General features: G+C 41.2%; 1 protein-coding gene across 1 annotated transcript in view; it reads left to right on the forward strand.

Moving 5' to 3' along the window:
* The window catches only part of thsd7aa (thrombospondin, type I, domain containing 7Aa), a 54,245-nt gene that overhangs the window by 1,396 nt on the left and 29,983 nt on the right, over positions 1–22,866 (forward strand). The window contains exon 2 of the mRNA XM_011481156.4: positions 19,338–20,469. Coding sequence (XP_011479458.1) covers positions 19,338–20,469 — 1,132 coding nt within the window. The remainder of the gene's footprint in view (positions 1–19,337; positions 20,470–22,866) is intronic.

A 22,866-nucleotide genomic window follows, 5' to 3' on the forward strand; every position in this document is an offset into this window, starting at 1 on the left:
ATATCTTTGACGCTAGAAAAGTGAAAAAATAGTTTTTTTGGGGTCAATAAGTATTTAAAAAAAAAGTTAAAAAAACAAAACAAAATAACAACATTCTTGGAGATAAACTACTTAAAAATGATTTCTGGAATGGTTTACAGGACATGTACACAAAAAAACATCCTCATTCTGTACATAACATGTAGCTAAATACACACGTAACATGGACAGGTACCATGGATTGTGGAAATGGGGGGGTGGGGTGGGTGGGGGGTGGAGCTTTTAAAGCCCGTCTTCACAAACTCCAGCTGAAGGTGACACTGTTGAGGGGAATATGTAAAAAAAAGGAGAGTCAGTGATCTTACAACTGCTGTGCAGAGATATAATTAAAAAATAAAAATACCCAATTTTATGAGCTTTGCATTTCAGAAAAAAATCTTCTAGGAAGTTCCTGGTCACATATATTCAAAATGTTTTTACATACACTTATGCACAGGTCTTTTTGTTTTCTGCAGACCTGCAGTAGTGGCGGTGGGGTTTTTTTGGGGGGGGGGGCACATGAGGGGGATCATCTTTGAGCCTGCTGCTGAGCACAAACCATTGACAACAAGGCAAACATAGCAGTAAACAAACAAACAAGCCCCGTCGGTCACATTTGTTTTTGTGCCGCAGCTTCATTGTTCACCCCCCCCCCCCCCCTCTTTCTGAGGAAATCCTCCGGTTTTACATCCCTTTACCTCCCTCCATTTTCGAGCAGCCAGCAGATTAAGGGGAGAGAAACCAGAGCAGATTGGCCAGACAAAGTTAACCTAGATACAGTATAGGCATGTTTACATGTGTGTGTGTGATTTAGAATGTGTGTTGCTAGCAGGACTTTGTCAGCAGGGCCAGCAGTCCTCTTTCTGTGGAACATGCTTAGTTCTTGTCTTTAATGTCTTCTAATTGCTCAAAATCTCTTACATTTAAAACGCCTTTACATTCAAGACGTGACAGAAGGACGTGTGAATATGTCTGGAGCTCAGCAGACTTTCGTTGGATGTACAGTTTAAATGAGATGCTTATGTTTAATCCGTAGATGTATTGGTGCTGAACCATTTCATCAAGGGCAGCAACTTTCCAGCAGAGTGCACGGAAATGCTGGTGCACGTGAGGCAGAGAACCACTGGAAGTGTGTCAGCTGGCCTCTCTCTCACTCTGAGAGCGTCTTCTGATGATCCAGTGGGCTGACATATTTACTGCAGTCCCTGAAGGGGACTTCCTTTGACCCTCAGATGGCTGCTGAATGGGAGTGGTGGTGGAGGTGGTGGTGGGGGCAGAGATTTCTACAGAATGAGAGGGGGCAGCTGCCCCTCCTCGGATGCTTTGTGCAGAGATTGAACAGTTTCCCTTTGTGTTTAGTTGATGACATGTGCACCATCACAGAGCAAGGAGCCATCATCAAATACAAAAAGTCTCAATCTGGATTTCAGAGGAAAGCAAAGGGGGCAGAGAAATCAATGGCTGCTGCTGTGGACACAGATGTGGAAGCTTAACAGCTTCTTCTGACTAATGAAAAGTTGGTCACCACCAAGACACATGTTGTTATCACAAGCCACAAAAGCAGTGCAAGCCGTCTTTTTTTTATTGGATCTATATCATACACAGCAGGTGAACTATCCAGGGTAAACCCCGCCTTTTTCCAACAGTAGCTGTGACCCTAGACGTGTTTTCCAACCCTGGTTCTTGAGGAACACCGTCCTGCTCAAACGTACTTGTCTTTGATGAATGTCATTTCCAAGCTTGTGTAGAGCCTGATAATAATAATGGATTGGATTTTTCTGCGCTTTTCCAGAAGCTCAAAGCGCTTACAGTGTGTCCATTATTCATTCACTCCTCATTCATACTTGGTGATGGTAGCTACTGTTGTAGCCACAACTGCCCTGGGGCAGACTGACAGAGGCGTGGCTGCCAGTTCACGCCTATGGCCCCTCTGACCATCACCAGGATCATTCATGCACATTCACACACCAGTGGAGCCACACTGGAGGCAAGGAGGGTGAAGTGTCTTGCCCAAGGACACAACGACATTTGGCTGGTGGGAGCGGGTATTGAACCGCCGACCCTTCGATCATTGGACGACCCGCCCAACCGCCTGAGCCACTGTTGAGCTGAATCAGTGGGCATAGGCAGGGAAACATAGAAAACATGCAGGACTGTCAGGAAACACTGGCCTAGAGGACTTAGCAGGAGCAGAAGACACATAGGTGGTTCACACTCACTATAGCACAACCTGCTGCCTCAAACTTTCAACCCAGCACACAAACTCCTTTAAAGATCCAATGAAAATCCTACTTTTAGTGGTTTTAACATGTCCTTGTGGCATTTTTCCGACAATGAAGGACATTTAAAAAAAATTTAGCTTAATATTGCATTTTTTAATCATTTCTTTTTTCACATTTTTCTGAATCTGGAGCAGATAGAAAACTGCTGTTGGAAAGCTTGTAACATTGATGTAAGTACTCCAATCTCACCATTCTGATGCATCCACGTTCAGACAAATAGTTCCATGTACGCCTTTGTTTTCCTCGTCTTAGCTGGCATCTGGCTCCAACATTGCTCGCCATTTTTGTTGCACCGGTAATGTTAGATTGGGGTTCTGAGGGGCTGTGAGCTAGCAGAAGAACATGTACACAAAGGGATGATGGGTAATGAGGTCAGACTCAGAGGTGAGTTCCTAATGAACTACTGCCGCTCTTCAGAAACTATGTCCTAGTAAAAAAAAACAGTTTTTTTTTATTTGGGCTAAAAACGGTACATTCATAATGAAAAGACCACAGGGAAAACGTTGACAATAGATTAAAAGAGTAACGGAGTGGAACTTTAAAAGCATAGTTAAACAGTCTGTTAGCCTGGGAACTAAATGTCTTTTGGCATGAGTGGGTGGATAAGGCGTGAATAGAGAGGACGAATGCCGTTCCCAGTGATGGAGTAGGACTTTGACAGAATTGATGGACAATCTTTGTTTGCATCTTCATCCAATTCCTATTTTGTAGATTTGTTTGCTGAGCTCTTCTGCTGTGGATGAGCATCTTCTCTGTTGCAGATTTGAAAGCTTCTTCCAGCTTTTGATGGGAGTCTTGTGAAGAGCACATGTAGAGAAGTAAACAAACAAAAACAGTCATGTGATGTGGGATGGCAAACATGTCCTCTTTTGCTGAGGTGGCTGCCGCTGCCTTAAAGCCATAACCCCCTTCGGATGTCTCCAAACTGCTCACAAAAACATCAAGTCTGGAATTAAATTGGGAGGCTGATCTGTGGTGTCATCTTTGGGAATAGCCAATGAATGAAGGCTATTGAGGGGTTGTGTTAATGTGTTAACCCCCCCCACCCCCACCCCATCCATTGTTGTCAGACAGCTATTGGACTCTCCGCTCCAGATGCTCGTGTCCATTGGCACACAAAAAACAAACATACGACCCTCTCTTTGTCTCCACAAACACCCACCAGCACACGCCTCCAACCCCCCCAACCCACGCTACTGAAACCTTTCAACCAAAAATAATGCAATAATAGGGGGGCGGGGGGGGTAAATTAGAGTGCTGAAAGACAGCGTTGAAAACGACTAAGTGCAAAGATCGGGCTGGAGGCGTGAAGGTGTCAGCAGTGTCACCTGATTGAGTATTTTAGGAAAATGAAAATGAGAAACGACAAAAGAAATAAAGGAAAAGTTAAAGATCCATCCAGACCACAGAGACCAGTTTCGCACATCTCACTGTTTATTTTGTCAAATTTGAAGAGAACCACTGTGGTTCCAGGCACCTGAAGAAAAGTCAGTTTCACTGTAAACACAAGACTGTTTTTTCTTCAGGAAAAATGGAAAAAGCAGGTAAATATGTGAGTAATTTTACACAGGAAGGAGTATTTGATGATGTTCATACTGCAGCCAGGCAGGTGGTTACTCAGGTAACGGGCTCAGTTTGCATCTCCATCTTTAGATTTGGGTCAGTTCCACACAGGCAGTAGCTCCACATAATGCTGCATGTGTTGTGTTGGAGAGGTTGTTAGTGCTGAACGGATTCCTCATCATTATTTCTTCTGCTGGCATTAGGGGCAAACAGTATGACTTGATTGCCACTGGAGCTGTGGATCAAATGTAATATTGGAGTTGGTAGGGGAGGGGGGAGGGTAATTACATATGTATGCTAATTACAGTTTGTCAGCATCACAGGCTATTTTGAGAGGTTTTTAATACTGAATGTTTGTGGACCACACCCAAACTGTAATGGTGGCCATACAATTGGGCATGGCCAGGATTGCCTTGCATTTTGACAGCATGTTGGCTCCCCGGTCAACGTTGATCTGGAGATAAAACTGGAGATGTGTTTTAGCATGAAATCTTCCAACTAGAGGTTAATCTCATGTCTTTAAGAGAGTTTGAACGCTTGGAGGACACTATGACAGGATATTTTAAATGTTATAAATTGAAACAGACATAATTAATAATAAATTCAAGGTCATGATGATTTATTACCTTTTATTGTTTGCTTTTCTAAAAAAAATGCTTCTTGTGGTTACATGTTTGTTCTATAATCAGAAAAATTGGTCGTAACACTGTTCATAATAATTACAGTGATATCGACAACAGTGTTGTTTCTTAAGGCTTTTCTTGATCTGTACATCCCAATTTATTGATGAGTGTGTGTTATCTCTGAGCTCACACATCACATCCCGGAGAATAATCAGCATGGTGCTGGTTTATTTTGGTTACTGAAGCTGGTTTATCCCTTTTGTTGCAGGATCTGTGTCTTTAGTGAACGATTTATGGTTTTGTTCTTTTGGTTCATAATTAGGTGGTTACATTTGGTCTGGTCATTTACACCAAATTCAGGTTAGGTTTCTGGTTCTAAATTTATTGTATTTTTGTTTTTTTAGATGTCTTGCTGCGTAAACAGGGCCCTGGTTTTCCTCATCAGCTCTTCCATTTAGTCTCAAATTGTTTTCTCTTGTTTGGTTTTAGTATGAGGACTTTTCATTTTTTGTTACATTACATTTTTTTAAGTTTAGCTTTTGTTTTGTTTTTTTAACTCCTTGTGAAATAAATGTTCTTACATTTGGCTCTCTAAGTCACCCACAACACTATTTTGTGACATTTTATACCTTTAATTTACCTGGACACGCCCCGGTTCTCATCCACAAACACCTGCCAGCACAGAATGCTGCTAAATAACAAAGCACAGCATGAAAAGGAGGGAAATCACACATCAACACTCGCACTGCCAAACCAATTCTCCACTGAATCTCAGGAGCTACTTTGAGCTAGAATGATGGCTGTACATGCAGGCTTACAAATAGTGAACCCACGCACACAGCAAAGCTGTCAGTTTTGACTAAATTTGATATTTTTGTGAGCAACCTTTACATCTGAGATGGAAAAAGGACTCTGCCTCCCTGTGCTGCAGCTGATTTCAAGCATTTCTGAGCCTTTTCTGATGCATCCATGCCTGCTTCCAAAAGCAAGCAAATTAAAGCTCGGATCTTTTAAGGCACATCTACTTTGACTTCAATATATGCAGTTTTAAAACTCAAAAACTGCAGAATGTAATCCAACATTTGGAGCTTTGTTTTGGCAACAAATTCCATACCAACAAATCAATAAGCTAAACTGCTGAACCAGTATGCTTCAAACCACAAGTATTATTCTAAATGCTGTTGTTTAAGCCACTCAGGAAACCTAACACACGTTTACAGTAACTAAACACCAGGAATACATTAGTTTTTTACCAGATGGATGCAATTTTCATGAATGCAGCCTGTATTTGTAGAGAGAGAAGGAATGTAAGGTTCAGATACTTCAAAAGTGCTGAGATGCATTTTAAAAATAGATGAGAGCTTTGATGTTTACAGCCAATCACACTTGAGCAAAGCAGCTGCAGATCCATGCTGGATGCAAGCGGGTTCAGTCACTCCTTTGCAGGACGTCCTGACAGTTTGTGTGAACTGTCTGCAGTTCAGAATCACATCTGATGTCATAAATCACCGAGACAATCTATCTGTAGTTTAGAACATTTACATTTGTGCTTTTATGTACTCTTTTGTGGCACTAAAGCAGCTTTTCCACCTCACTTGATGAGGACTCGGTGGAAAACACAAATGTTTGGCTGAGGCTGAATTGCCTTTGTTGCTTTAAACGGACACCTGAGTGTTTGTGTGGAAACAGAGCAGGGCCAGATTGCAGTCATTATTCTGCAGGAGTCTGAAGAGCTTGAATTCAGCAGTTATGTTGTCACCCTGAGTGCAGAGGGAGCGGTTGTGTTTGCACATGTGTGTGCGTGTGTGTGAATGTGTGAGCTCCTGCCAGTTCTGCGATGAACCATGTCTTTGTCTCCATGCTTTCTGTACCTGCCGGGAACAGAAATCTTTACAAAGAGAGCTTGTAAATGTTGCCCCCACCCTTAAAAAAAAAAAAAGACAAAATCAACCCTTTAGATTTTCCCCTTTTAAGTCGTATAAACAACAACAGAAATGCTCATTTGTTTCCCACTTTCAAGCGTGTGGCTCATTATTGTGGCGCGGGGGACCATGGGGGAGGGTGCTGCTGTCAGAACAGCACCTACAGGCATCGGACACGGAGAGGCTCATTATGCAGAAGGAAGGCGCGGCCCATCCAGACAGGAGTGCAGCCAAAGAAAGCATCGACACAAAGTCCATATGCCTGGTCGTACTCTAAAGCCTTCCTTCATTGGCTAAAGAGGAACGTTTTAGAGTAAAGTCTATTAGTCATTCTGTCACAACTTTTGCTACAATGTTCAGAGAATATCTGAACTTGCTCTCATTTACAAAGCAATAAGTGGTTAATTAGATCAGATCTTCTTTCCTCTCCTACAGTGGAGTCAGGGCAGTGCTGACAACACAACACAAAACTAAATATTTGTTTATACCAAGAAGCACATCATCATTATGATTTGCTGTTGGACTTGTCTACTGCATTTGACACTAGGGGTGTAACGATTAATTTACTTAATTGATTAATGGATTTATATTCCTATGATCCAATCAGATCAATCTGTCTGAGGCAAGTCGTTAACCGAATCGATCTATGCTATTACAAATTTATTTCAAAATAAATTGATTATAATTGATACTGGAAAATACCACTTGGATTGAGACACAGTAGGTTTCTTTTACTATAACAGAAAAACAACCATCACAGTCGACATCATTCATGGGATGGCTCCGAAAAATGATCAAACCATCTTTACAGTTCAAGGTGTGGAAAGACTTTGAATTTTGCAAATACATGACCATAAAGTGTGGTAGAGTGTTCTAATAATAATTAGATAGGCAGTAGTTAAATCGTGTTTACTTGTTTGTTCCAACACATACAGTATTTAATTTACACTTGATTATCTTGCAAGAAGTATAAAGAATCTTGAAAACTTCACCTACATTGTTCAGTACCCAGGTGTTTATGTCTGAGTCACAATGGTTGACTTTTTGGCTAAAGATGTCCTCAACCGGTTTTAGGTCAGTGATTCAGATATCAACTGCGAATCGGACCAGTAACCACAAATTGTGATATGAATTGATTAGTTGTTAAAATGAATCGTTCCCCCCCTATTTGACACAATTCACTATTACATTTTAATCTCCCACTGGGGAGTTGGTTGGAGTAAAGGGATTGGCATCAGAGGCTTGGAAATCTTCCTCCTGCAACCAAATCTTTTATCTCAGGATTGGGGACCAAGTGTTTTGTCTTTTCCCCCCAGAATGCATTTGTTGAAACTCTCCAGAATCCTCTTGAGGATTTTAAGTCATAGCTAAACCAAACTTTTTCAAGTATAACTGACAGTGGACTACCTTTTTTCATGGAAGGCAGACGACCAAAATGAGGCCCATTCACTCTGATCTGGATTTTCATCCAAGCCTTTGGTACCATTAGGCTGTATCACTGCACTTCTTTACCTGTGGAAGTTAGTGCTTCAGTGATTGCCTGACTGAAGTTGGTACAAAATGCTGCTGCACATCTTCTAACCCAAAGGAAGCGCAAACACATCTCCCCAAGTTTCATCTCCTTTGATGGTTGCTCACATTTGAGTCTATTTTAAAGATTCTTTCGTTTGTGTTCAAATCCTTAGAAGATTTAGCAACAGCCTTTGTGTCTGAGCCGAAAGTCTCCTTGAGTTTTTTAGGTTGACTGATCGGTTGTTTCTAAGAGCACACCAGACAAAGCGTAAGCTTAGGGTGTTGCAGCGTCTTTAAAACTTTGGACAGATTCTTCATCGCCTATTTTAAGCCTGCTCTAAATATATTAATAAATACATAGCAAAGGGGACTATTTGCAGTTTCATTCATCACATTTGATTTCAACACTATCACATCTAAAGCTAATTTATTCATTTTTTTGTAAAGTGTTTTTTTAATTTTTTTTTTTTTGCATTACATTAGGTTTGTGAATATTAAAGTGATTTATAAATAAAGTTTGACCGGACGATTGTCACACAAGTGGAGAATTTTCCTTTAGATCAAATGAAATTTGTTTGCATCAACGGATTTCAAACCTCGGCGCGTGTTAACTCGGTGTCAACCGACTGAACCCTGTACTCACAAACATCCGAGTCCTTGAGATAACAGATTTTTCATATGATATGTAGACAGGATAATCCACAATCCTTTATCTGATAACTGCAGCTATCCAATAATGAGATTAACGCATGTAGATTCATTTAGTAACAGGAAGTTAAAAGTTTAGTCATTCCATATGTAGTTCACTTAAATGAATCAGAAAATGAAGATGTAGGCCAGGATTTTTTAGTGGTTGCATTTTAATTTGCATGTACTTGATTACTTTCAGTTATCAGATTTTGTGGGCATGTAAACATGCTCAGTGGTTTTGGCAATCACCATTATTTATAAAGCACGCTGAATAAAAGATCAAACCTTGCCACTGCAGTGTGGTGTCTAACTGAGATCAAAGTCTGCTTGAGCATAATGTCGGAGGGTCTGCGCTGCAGCTGAAGGGGGGGGGGGGGTGACTCACTGTGCACTGTCCTTTGTCCCTCCACTGACAACTGAGCTGAATTTCTATCCAGCAGTCTTAATCGTCATGTATCACACATTCTGACCAATCTCACTATAACATGACTGCTGAAGTGCGGAGGCACCCAACTAAGCACATTACAGCAATTAGCCATGCTATCTTGCTGTCAGATAAAGCTTGTTTACTGAACTCACGCTCCTGGTGAGGCTGCTTAAGACTTTGAAATGTGGCACGGGATTGACCTAAGAACCTTAAAGAGCTTTTCATCAACCTGCTTCCTTCAGTTGACCTTCATTTCACCCTGTATCAAGGCAAAGCCATTCAAATGTCAGATTGCACCAAGAGACAAACTGGTTACCCTCTGTTTTCCCTTAAATTGGAGTTGAACTGAAGAAACATGGGGGTGTCGTAGACCACTTAGACGCAGGAATAAATCATGTCAGTCAACAGGTTTTCTGCTGCAAACAGTTTTGTGACTCATTTTTTTAACGGATAAAAAATCTGTAAAAACCTTTACACGCTGCTTCCTATGTGCACCATTAAGGGATGCGTGGTTCTGTCAGGCTGTGGAGGTGGGCGACACACTGCCTTTGATGTACAACAAGAGCACAGCAAAGTGCAGATGAGTCATTGTTCATGATGAAGAGTAGGAAAAATTAGGTATATACTATCAAGCTCTCACTTTTTTTATTCCACTGGAGATACAGGGATGGGTGTTAGTTTCCATTACTGCTTTGTGCTGTCTTTCAGGTAAAGATATGAGGTTCAACAGCATGAACACCCACTGCTGTGCAGATGGAGCCTGATTACACTGATCCACCATCTGAGGCCACACGTCAGTTCAAATACAAGTCTGCTTGAAAGATACAAAAGCCCGGGTGACCGCCGGCTCACGCTGCCTCACTCTTAAACCCAAAACAGACTGTCATGCAAGTCATTATAGCAAGAAAAGACATTTGCATCGTGGTGGTGGGTGGTGGTGATCTTCTTTTGGATCATGAGGATGTGTGATCAGAATTGAAACACACACAACACTACAGGCTTGCTTGGTGATGTTGAGAAACTGTTTTCAACCTGATTCAAAACCCAGAGTCCAGAACTTCAAACAGTATGATGCCAGTTAGGTGTCAGCTGCAGCTGCAGCATCCTTCTTAAAGACTCCCTCCTAAAACTTTTGGAGCTTTCACACCAAGATATTTCAGAAGACAGAGTTCATAAGGAAGATGAATAATTTTTTTTGTTGCTTTCACATACAGTATTCTCAACAGTGACCAAAAATCAGATTTCAATTAGATTACCACAGTTTCATTAGCTGCTTATCTCAAACTGGGAGTTCTTTTTTTTAATTCAAACTGATTTTGTGTCATTTATGCTGTTTAGTCTGGTGAGTGCCCGTGCTTCACTCTGTGGTAAACCTAAGTTCCCTTAAGCCATGGGTCTGCAATCTCAGGCTGTTGAGTCACAAATTCCTCTTTTACCCCCCTCCCCCCATAGTAACTCTCTAGTTGAAGACAATTAAAAGCATATCAACTTTGAAAACTAAGGGTTGCTAAATTAGCATTGGTTTTATAAAGGTTAGTTAAGTTTGTAAATGTATGGCTGATTTGTACCTCGAAGTAAGATTATGGCTACGTTCACACTGCAGGGCTTAATGCTCAATTCCAGTTTTTTGAAAAAAATCAAATTTTTAACTAACTGTTTAAAAACTGTTACCTCAATATTCTTTACTTTTCATAAATCTCTGGGAAATTTCTTCTGAGAGACAGTAAGTGGTGCAGAGGACTTTGACTCTGCTCTCTTGGCGATGTTAATGTCATGATGAGTTCATGTCTTTTCAATGGTTAAATAAGTGGATAGGGATGCTACTACATTGCACTGCTTTGCTTAACAGGGAGCACACAGCATTAGCTTTGTGCTAATGCTGAATTATTGGTAGTAAAGAATCAATGTACCCATTACCAGGTGAGGTTTTTTTATGTAATTAAAAACAAGAGTCAAATATTTGTATACACTAATACAGATCTGCTCCAGAACACCTACTTACGAGAAATTAAATTCTATCTTCTATATTCTGGGCAAAACATGACTGGGTCTGCTGTACAGATTAGCTGTGTACTTAGTTTCCATCAGATGGTGGTTTTTTGTTGAAATTCAAAGTGAATAGATTTGCCTGTCCAACTATTTTTTAACATGAGGTTTCATTACAAGATAGAGTACTGCATAGAAGCATTGGATTCAGGAATAGTCGCTGACCAATAGACTAAATGATCTTACTCAGATTTTTGCTTCAAAGAAAGTAAATCAAGGCTTTTCCTCCATTGCACTATGAAACTTCAATCCAGTGGCAAGAGGCATACATGCCAAGCTAAGCTCACACCAGGCATTCTTGAAGGGCTAAATGGATATTCTTGAAAGTGTGTTTGGCCCACTGTCTATACACTGGTCTATCCCTACTCGATAGTACCACATGTCCACCACCTACAGTTGGAAGAGGCTTGATGGGAAATGTCGAAGTGGTCTAAATCTCTTGAATCGTGCTCCAGGCTTTTTCTTTCACTATTTTTTTCTGATATGCGAAAGACTTGGTGTCATATAATTCTGACTGGGGACAAGCCTCAATTATTAATTTATCCTCTATGATCAAATTTTAAAGGGGTAAAACCTCTGTGAATTCAAAGAGATGCTGTCCAAAAGTCAAGACTAAATTGGAGTACCGGGTTGATCGAAGCTCAAACTGGTTTAACTGTCAATGCACATTCAATAGATATGCATTTTGTATGTAGAGCCCAATGAACTGTCTTAAAAAATGCATAGCGACATGTGAACACAGGAGTTTTGAACGTGGATCCCCAAAACGTGTATATACACTGTACCTACATAGGGTTTTCTTGAAAGCGGTTGCTTGAACACACTCCTTGCCAAGGGTGATGTGAACGTAGCTTTAGGCTCAGAGTAAAGCCTTCTAGCTGGCCCTGGTGTCACAGAATCAAGATCTGAATGGGTTTTGCAACTGTCTGTCTCTTCTCTAATGCACTGACAACCTGCAAGCCTGGATTCTGAAGGCCGATTTCATAGAACCTGACAACACAACAAAGCTTAAATATGATTGGATAAAAATCCTTTATAAACACTAACCATTTTAACAAAAATGATTTAAGATAACACAAAGTGAGCAGACTTTGTTAAATAATTTTTCATAAAGTCAAATAAAAATAAGATGCAATTTTTAAATAAGTTAAGGCCCTGATGATAAGTTATGATGATAAATAAGTTAAGGCTAGTATGTAGCTGCAGTGGAGCACATTCTTAAGTGGGGGGGGGGGGGGGGGAGAGTAAAGCAGGAGATTATGGTTACTCAATGTAAATATTTTTAATCAGCAACCGGAACGTAAGACATTTAAAGCTCTGAAATGAATCTTCCTCAGCAAGAGCTCCCAGTTGTCAGGAAAGAGATGGGGATTTAGACACACGACCCCCACCCCCTGCGATTATTTTGTGAGCTAACCCTATTTTGTTGATGGGATTGTCCTTCAGTGACACCAAGGGTGTTTTATTCCAGCAGGAAACGCAACCTACATTTAAATTCCACCTCCGGTGTTAATGTGACACATGTGATGGACATGTTACCATGGCAATGGAACAGCACTGTAAAACAAACAACTGTCACTAAAATGAGGAGAAAAGCCGGATTAGTAAAATGAAACCAAAGCCAGTGTCACATCAGCATAGACGCTGACTGATCCTGAACTGAGCTGACCCCTACTTTTTCCTGCTAGTTACAAGTAAGCGTGTGTGTGTATGTGTGTGTGTCTGCTGCATGCAATCGATAAAGCCCATGACACTGCAACGGTCAATGATCCACCCACCAATTCATGTAATCAAAGCACGCAAATCAACACAGGCTCTAATCTGTAGCACAAATTCAGAACGTCTCAGCTCATGCAGTGTTCACTCCACGTTCATTAGAAAAGCCGGGATAACAATACTTTAAGTAATTTGGCTATGAAAACAGTTAATGTGACTGCAGTTCCTTCTGCACCTTTTTCTCAGCAGTCAACGTAAAGGTCCCATCAGCTCATATTAGCACGCATATAAAGAAAAAAAGATGCACTACAAAAAAGAAAGCCAAAAATATGGTTTCTTTCAGAAAAAAACATTTTGATCAAAAAGGCTCAGCTTTACAAAATGATTTTGGTTTAAAGACCCACTCCAATGATATCTGTGTTTTTGGTGTTTTTACCATGTTCTTGTGGTATTTTTGTAATGATGAAGGACATTAATAAAGAAAATGAATTACTTTCTTTAAATCATGTAAATCAGAAGCCAATAAGAAATGCTTTTTGAAAAGGATTGTTTGTTACGTGACAATTACACAAGGAAGGCCAGAAGCTCCCTGTGCGCGCTCTATTCTTGTAGACAAAAAGATCCATGTACGTCTTTTTTTTTTTCATCTGATCTAGAATCTGGCTGTCACTGTACACCAGTCCTCACAGCCTGAAACTTATTTGCCTAGTGTGCTCCATCCCATGCTTTCCTTGCAGAAGTGGGTTAGCTCATGGTTCAGTGGACTCTAAATGTGATCTCTAAAGCTGCTGAGTTTCCTGAAACTACAACATCCATTTCCCCGACCTTCTGTGATTGCTTGTCAGTGGCTCAAAAGAGCTTAAAGTCACAGAATTGTGTTTTATGAGACAAAAAAATTGTAGAAGAATTTCAATATTTTTCTGAATTAATTTGCAGGAGTAAGTGAAAGGCATGTCAGGGAGATGTGGAGGGGAATCCTCACAGAGTTGAAGGTCAAGGAAGCTCCTGCAAAGCTTTTTGGAGTGTGGTCAGTGAGGAAGAGGATGGTAGGCACCTCCAGACACAAATGGGAAATTCTGGCTTCTACTTGCTGATTTAAGCTTCAGTGACATAACTAGAGTTGCAGGCGGAACTGACCTAATAAGTAGAATCTGACCAGACAGAAACATGAAGCAGTCCAAACTGGAATAAGATCTAAAAAAAAAAATCCTACCATTGTGCATTTATCAAAGATGGATAATATATTTCTAGTTTACTTATGGATAAGAGATAAAGTTTACTTGCCCTTGCCAGCAAAGCATCTCGAGAGAAAGAGTGCCATTAATAAAACCACATTCAGAGGACCAAAAAAGTATGTGTCACCTATTCTCCATATCGTCACGCTTAAAAAGGTAAGAGAGGGTTACTGTGAAAAAAAGAATCTAAGAAAAATCCAGAATTTTTCTTTTTAACTGTCATACATGCTTCACTCGTTACTTGTATTAAAGGCAACTGTTAGAAATGGTTGTCTGTATAAAATACACCTGTCCACACCTTCAAACTGTAACCTCTCCATCGTGAACAAGACCAAAGAGCTGTCAAAGAACACCAGAGAAAGACTGTACACCAAAGCTTCCTCTGCTCAAGCCAGCATATGTCCATTGCCATGGTAACATGTCTATCTGAAGTTTACCAGAGATCATTTTAAGGACAAATAGGGCTCCGACTACAACCCCCGAACACCACAGCCTTTGAGAAGATCTGCATGGAACAATGGACCAACATAGCAGCTGCAGTGGAAGGGCAAAACCAATAATATAACTTGGTCTCTGGGCTGGTCTCATCCTTCTAAAGTTTATTTAACTTATCTTTGTGTGATTTGATTGGCTTTTTTTTGCATTCATGTGTGACTCCTTATGATTCTGACTCATAAATATAAAAAACAAATTTTGATTAAATTGTTTCTTTATCAACTGTATTTGTAGTTAATATTACCTTATTTTAAGTTTTTTGTCGTCTTTAATCGTTACAATTGTAGCACCAATCAGAATTTCTTCAAACTAGTAAACATTTTCAGGACTACATTGTGCTTTGAATATAATAGGGTGAAAGCTAAAAGGTATGGTGTTCCTGTTCAGAGAAAGCCTCGTCATCCTCACTCTTCCAGTCTTTGTCTCTTCTCACCTTGTTCAATGACATTTGAGTATAACTTGCCCTCCCCCAACCTTCCCACCTCATCCTCCCACCAGCATCATCCCCAGCGTCCATTGTTCTCCAGCTCTTTGCTGACTCTATCTTTTTTTATCACTTCAGTTTAATGCAGTTCAGTTGAATAAAATGAATACAAATGAATGTGAAGGTGAAACCAGGGTGGCCAGACACATTTTAATTGGCTTTATCTTTGAAGAGGGCTTAATTTGAGCTTTTTTGAAGTTTGCCAAAAAAATTGCATCTAAACTTGATTGCTAGTAACTGGATATAACACCAACTCACCATGACTCTGCAATTGTGTTTGCAACATGTAAACATTATTGCACAGCAGACAATAATGAAATGTGTTCTGCAGACAGGAAAGTTCAGATTTATTTGATCTTTTCTCCTCTTTCTTAGTTGAACTGTAGGAGTAAGCATGTATAACTGGCACATGGAAAAACGGGGTTCGATTTCCGTGTGTGTGTGTGGGGGGGCTAAAGCTACATCCAGTGTGCATCCTTGGGCAAGACCCTTTGCACTACTGCCTAACTATGTAACCACAAGGCCCAATTCTGGGTCTGCCTGTGCCGGTCCACGGCCCGGATAAAAACAGGGCTGTGTCAGGAAGGGCATACGACATAAAAAGTGTAAATCACTGAAAGCTGATTCACTGTGGCAACCCCTGAAGGGATGAGCCGAAAGGTGAACAACAACAAGTGTAGGAGACATGAGAATTGAACCACCACCCCTTAAAATGTAGTAAGCCATTCTGTCTGACTTCATCATTTTTATACCTATTTTCTCTGACTGCATTAACGTTGCCACAATACCTTCAGGTCTTCCTACCCACATCATGACTTTTGTTGCCTTTTGTAGAGCTAAAGCAGCATCAGAGAGGCAGTTAGATAAGATAAAGCTAAGATGAACTTTATTATTCCTTATGGCAGGAAAATCAAGGCTACAGCAGCATCAGCTTAGAACTGTATCCACAAAAATATAAACATAAGAAATAAGTTCTTGGTGATGATTGTTGGAGACTGTTGGAGGAACAGTCTGTGGCTGAACAGGCTCTTGTGCTGTGGTAGCAGTGTGCAGAGGGCGATTACTGTTATTCTTCCCTAGGAGTTCTCCTCTCTGTCACCAGAGAGTCCATCTTTATCCCACCACAGAGCCAACCTACCTCATCAGCTTTCCTAGCCTGGATGTGTTGCTTTTTTATATTCCTCCACTCCAGCACTCCACACTGACGAAAAGACAGCTGGCAGTGACAAATTGATAAAATATTCAGAGAGGTTTCCTGCAGGTGTAGAATACAGATCATGCAATCTCACAACCTGCTCTGACTTATTCTGCAAAGAGGTGTTCAGTGTTGGAGCCTCAATTGAAGGTGGAACAGGTGATCAAGTCCTAGGAAAAATTGATTTAGTTTTGACCAAAGAGATTTTTGTCACATGGGCATGCAAGGCGTGAACGAACCTGTGACCTTCCAAACAGAGGTCAACTGTGACTCTGTACCACAGCCGCCCATATTACATTCAGGAAAAAGTAGCTCATCTTGAGACCATTAATGTGTCTGTGGGTTTCTCTGTGGATGAAACTCTTTGTCTGACCCAAGCCATCCAGCACACCAGTAAATATGGAGAGGTTTTCCCTGCTGAAATCTTTAAGCAACCTCCAAGAGTGTTCTTCTATGCAGTGAACGTCTTCTGTCTTCTGATCCTATAACCAGAGTACTTGGCCTTGAGAAAAGATGTTCCTAAACAGGTTTTCTTGGCTTCAAGTTTAATCTGTTGAAGCCAATTTTATTGAGAATCTTCTCCTTCTAAGAACATTTGGCTCCTTTGCTGTAATTGTTTTTATTTTTTTAAACTTCTTCTGTCCAGCAGCAGACATATGTTAATGTTACAACAAAATGCAGAGAATATCTTTGAATTGGGTTTGAAACATAAACAATCTGGAGTTCATATTTTATTATCACCCTCAGGTCCGAAAAAGATTTGAGCAACTAAAAGCTGAAAGAGTCAAAGTTTACAAAGTTTCATACAAGCTGAAGATGTATCTTATCACAAGAAAAAACAAATGACTTCTTGTCATTCGACAATTTTTTTTATTTTTATTTTTACAAAAGCTTAACCCCTGACATTGTTGTGGATGAAGAGCTTTACTGTTGTCTATCTGTGTTCCCGTCTCTGCCAGTGTGTGGTCGCCTGAGTTGTAGCTGCTAAATGGACAGGTAGAGCTGCACAGGGCTGATGCTGCCGTTGGCATTTTAACCACGGTCTCCTAATCAGGTCAGGACAAGAGCATCCGAGCCGGTCATGAAAGTGGAGGAGCTGACTTCAGCCTGAGTAGACTTGAAGTCACCTGTGACTCCTCTCCCCCCTTGACGAATCCAGCTTCTGTCACCCCCTCATTAGATTTCGCACAGTTTTTTTACAGCTAAATCCAATAGTGTTGACCCAACTGCTGATGGTCCAGGATGAATCATCCCAGAAGCACAGTCACCAGGGGGGTGGGGGGTGTTTTTTATCTAGACTTTTGTCCTTCGCTCTTCATGCGTCCAGAGTGTTTTCTCTCCCAGCTTCAGTTCAGTCAGACTGTCAATGGGTGAGCTGAATAAAAACGAACAGCCTTCACCTCCTGCTCCGACATGAGAATTACGTTATAAAAATACATAGATGTCTTTTTATAAATAAATATGAGTTTGTTGTACAAAACAACATTTTTTTAGGAAGTTTTGCTTGTGTCAACTCTAAAATTTTGAGCAAAAATAAGCCAAAATAATGTTTGGATGTAATGGATTTGGCTGTGTAGTGAGCTCTAACTTACGTTTTTTTGTTTTTTTTCTTGTATAAAACTAGTTGGCTTAGAAGGAAAGAAATAAAGCTTCAAGTCAACAAATAACCAGATGGATTTTGTGATCTTAACAACATATGGCAAAGCTGCTGATAACACTACTTAACCTCTGTGTGTGGTTTTTCAACTATCAGCCAGTTGAAGAGGAAGGAAATGTCAATAGAATTTTACATTTTCAGAATGTCTTTTGGAAAATCTAGTGTTTTTATTCATCATTAACTGTGGAGTTTAACTGCTTTTGTCAGTCAAAGTTTGCTCACTTTAATCCACGAGACATTTCTCACACACACACACACACACACACACACACACACACACACACACACACACACACACACAAACATGCAATTCAGCTGTGCAGCCTCACACATGCATATACATACACCTACATGTACAAACCCCACACAAACCCCAGCTTTGCAACAAAGTCTTTGTTGTCTTTGCAAGTACTGCTTCAAATGTTTGAACTCTCACAGTAAAATACTCCCACCCTCTTTTAAACCAATCTATATTTTAATAAACTAAGAACTAATTTATGCAAAAAACATCCCAAGAAAAGTCACAGAGAGCTGCTATTTTTCATTCTTTGACATGTATGTTCTTGCATGTTCTTTTGGGTGTTTATGTTAGGAACAAAGAAGAATTTTTCTACCCTCTATGTTAGCCTCACCGGAGTTTTGGCTGTTATTCAGCAATGTTGACATAGGCAACCAAGCAAAATGGTAAGCCAGACCTGTAAGTGGCCCAAATCCTTTGGAGGAGAAATCTATATGTGACCATAGTGATCGTTTACTGTTCATCTGCTGCTTTGCTGGTTCAGGGTTAGAAGAATCTTGGGTATAAAAAATAAATCAGCATCAGTCTGCCAGAGAGGATGCACCATCAAACAGATTTTTGTGCACCAGTCTGCATGCACTGAACATCAGTGCTGACCCAAACATTTGAGTTAAGCACAAAACTGTTGGAAAAAGGTATCAAGTTAGATAAAATTAAATCAAACAGATGAGAAACTGGGCCCATCTGTTCAAAATTCACTTCTGGCTTTATCTAACATTGTCAAATGATGCATTTTATGAGCTGCAGAGTCCACTCTGCAACACCTCAACGGAGCCGTTTGCTCGTGTAGCAACACGACATCCCAAATGAGCCGTGAAATGTCCTCTGAAACGGAGCCTTCCCTCCTCCCGCCTCATCAAAGCTGCATGGATGCACTGAAGCACTGCTAGCCCACGGGTAACTCTGAGAGGGAAAGAGTTCTTCAACAACACCAACAAAAAACGATTTTAAATACCTTTGACTGCCTTAAGTTTTCTTATTTAGTCCATTTAGGTTCTAAATTTTTGGTTTCACTTCTTGACAAAAGCTGGAAAACTGCTCAACCTAAACATACTGATGGACTTCTGTTCCAACTGTTTTTTTTGTTTTAATGGCATATCCTAACATGTTTAACGGAAGATGGCGGTAAAACTGAGTGTAGTTTGCTTAATGGCTACTGTCGTCTGTTTTCTAGGTCCGTGGGGTCGTTGCATGGGCAGTGAGTGTGGACCCGGAGGCAGCCAGAGCAGGGCGGTGTGGTGCTCCCACCCTGATGGATGGACCACTCTGCACACCAACTGTGACCAGGCAGAGCGACCAGACAACCAGCAGGGCTGCTTCCGTGTGTGCGACTGGCACAAAGACCTGTACGGCTGGCAGCTCGGAGCCTGGAATCAGTGTGTCCCGGTGGTGATGCGAAACGGTGGGGGGCAGCGACCAGCTGTGTGCTCGCGGGGGGAGGAGGGCATCCAGACCCGGGAGGTGGGCTGTGTTCAGAAGGCGGATGGAGAACCGGCAGAAGACGCCATCTGTGAATACTTTGAGCCCAGGCCTCGGCAGGAGCAGGCCTGTCTCATCCCCTGTCCGCGGGACTGCGTGGTGTCTGAGTTCACTCCATGGACTTTGTGCTCTAAAACCTGTGGAATGGGCTTACGGAACCGGGTTCGCAACGTTCTGGCGCCACCCTTGTTTGGGGGGTCAGCCTGCCCAAACCTGACTGAATTTCAGACATGTCAGGTGGGACCATGCGAGGGGGAGGAGAGCCTTTACAGCCTCAGAGTGGGTCCATGGGGCCCCTGTTCTGTGCCAAACTCAAGACAAACCAGACAAACTGACAAAGCACTCAAAGAGAACAAGAAAAGATCCAAGGATGCTGACAAATTATCAAGGGAGGGAAAAAATCAGCCCAGGGAGAACAAACAGGTGGTGGGAGTAAACAAACAGATGAGAGACGATGAAAAACTGTACAAGGAGGTGGAGAAGACACCAAGACAGGACGAAAAATCACCAAGAGATGGGAAGAAAGCCTCTGCACCAAACAGAAAACGGATCAAAGCAAAGAAGAAGGCCGACAGGCAAGCAGATCGACCCAGACGACAGAAAAAGATGAAGAACAAGGACAAAAGAGAGAAAAAGAGAAAGGAAGTCAAGGAGAGATTAAGAGAGAGGGGCAAAGTCAAAGACCCTGAGACCAGAGAACTGATGAAAAAGAGGAGGAACAAGAACCGCCAGAACCGTCCCGGAGGAAAGTTCTGGGATCTGCAGGTTGGCTACCAGACCAGAGAAGTGAGCTGCCAGCACAAGAGCGGGAACATGGAAGCTCTGAGGTGACCATCTCTAGCTGTTTCTTCAGAGTTCTCAGCTCATTCGTGCTGAAAGGGTTTGAATCTCCATGTCAACTTCACTTTTACTGCAGACACTGAGCAGGGATTGAACACATTAAAACCCCAAATAAAATAAAAAAGCTTTAAATTCAATAATAATCAATAGTAATTTTTTAATAAATAAGGACGTATCAAATACATGTTCAGAATAAAACCTCTAAAACGTCAGCTTTTTCAGGTATGAGGCTTCAAAATGAATCTAAGAATCCTTTTTTGTTTACTGTCATATTTTCAGATATTTTAAATTCTCTTTTCAATTAGTTAATGTTGTCAAGAGACAGTACACAGGTGATTACAGTAAACCCACCCTAAGACACGGGGACACTGCAGCGCAGCTGTTTTCCAGTCTGCAAACACAGCAATATCCAGTGAACATGAACACCTCTGCAGCCAAATGTAACCTGCAGTGAGATCAGATCATGTCCTGCGTGAGACACAGTCATCCGGATGTACAGATTTTCTCAACTCATTTGAAATAGGATTATTTTCTGGACAAGCCGCATTCAGATTAAAAAATGTGAGAAATGCTGTTTGTATTCACAAAATTACATTATGGTTTCACAAATATCCTTTAGTTTAAGGAGCTTTTGAACAAACCTGTCTCCAGTTTGGATGACTCATAAACTTCTACAACACAAGTAAACACAAGTAAACATGGTTTTCTATCTAAAATAAGCTTCTCATTTGGCGTGCATTATATTGTAATTTTTGCTGCATGAAACCAGAATTGAGTCATTTGATCAGCATGTCACCGTAAAGTATGGTGGTGGACGGCTGGTGATTCTGGCTTGGTCTGGACTCATAACTGTAAAGCTACATCTAAACCACCTTTGGAGGCACATTTTCAAACAAATTCAATGAAAAGTCAATGTGAACATATGTTTCAGGCTTCCACATTAAAACTATAGTGTCCATGTGTTGCTATGGAAGTTTCCACAACCATTTTTGGGCTCTACGTTCGAAATGTACATCCATTGACCAATTAGGGACTCCGGTAGTGAGGTATGGATGCCGTCCCTTTTAATTCACAGAAGAGCCGACCATTTGAAAATTGATCATGGAGGAGAAATTAAAAATTGCGGTTTTTGCCTGAACACAATTATATGACACCAGGTCTTTCATATATCGCAATAGAGCTGTAAAAGGAAAAAGCCTGGAGCAAGACTCATAAGATTTGCACTGCTTTGACGTATCGCACCAAGCCTCTGCAGGTGGCGGACATGCGCTGTAGAAAAGCCCCTCAGTGTTTGTCCAGTGTGAACACCATGGGCCAAATGGTCTATAAGAACATTGGCACATTCTATGACGCGCGTTACATGTCCTGTGTGAACATGGTATAAGATTTCCTACTGCAGAATCTTGAATCTTTGAAGAGCCTTCACACAGCAGAAATGTGTGGCTCCACCCTTCTCAGGGTGAAGCTGGCTGACTTCAAGGGTAGAGACTTTTCTGCTGCTGTACTTATTCTTTGAAGTTCTCCATCAACAGCTCTGTTGTCCCTGAATGCATCATTTGGAAAGACTGCTGTCCTACCAATTAAAACAATATTGTGCAGAGAGCAGCAAAACTTTAGTGAAAAAGAAAGAAAGAGATCCGAGCTGTTTTTCCCTCTAAGGGAATTTCTGTCCTCTGATTTAATACAAAGGATTGGCTCTTGGAGCTGGATCTTTTCAGCACGACACATCGCCAGCCCAGAATAATGATGAACTTCAGCTGACACTGAACCCTGCTGATTATTTTTAACTACTTGTGTGTACGGCTGGTGGAAGCTGAATGAAGCTGACACGGCATGAGCAGCGTTTCACACACGAGCTCAGAGCTGCTCTGCTGTTGTGAGCTGCCGTCCTGATTCTGTCTGAGAGAGCCGGGTCGACTCAGAACCAGGCCAGCGAGCAGCGTTGCCGAGACCTGACCACAACCCTGCCAGACACAAAGAGAAAAAGCTTGACTCTGGGAGCACGTTAACACTCACAGATTACCGGGAAGCCGCTGTAATGTAATCTAATTCCAGAAAAGGATCACTGTGTGTTTGTGTGAGTACCCAGCAGTCACGTTCACACCTACATGCACTTAGGTGTGCACACACATGCACATACTCAGAGGATTATAGCAAAAGTGAGTGCCTAAAGGATCACTGCACTTCTGAAAATTAAAAAATCAGTTTTTAGCAATCTGATTTTCAGCTATATTCACGTTATAGACTGACACCTTGGGACAGGTGTTTCCCACCTCTGCTTAAACAAACAAATAAATAGATCCATAGAGTAAGATCATAAAATATTGGACCTTCAAAAAGAAAAAAAACAGACTGATAAGAACTAATCGAAAATTTAGTGCTGT

This window comes from Oryzias latipes, chromosome 11, assembly GCF_053564925.1.
Source record: "Oryzias latipes strain Hd-rR chromosome 11, Olatipes_Hd-rR_3.1".
Taxonomy (NCBI): domain Eukaryota; kingdom Metazoa; phylum Chordata; class Actinopteri; order Beloniformes; family Adrianichthyidae; genus Oryzias; species Oryzias latipes.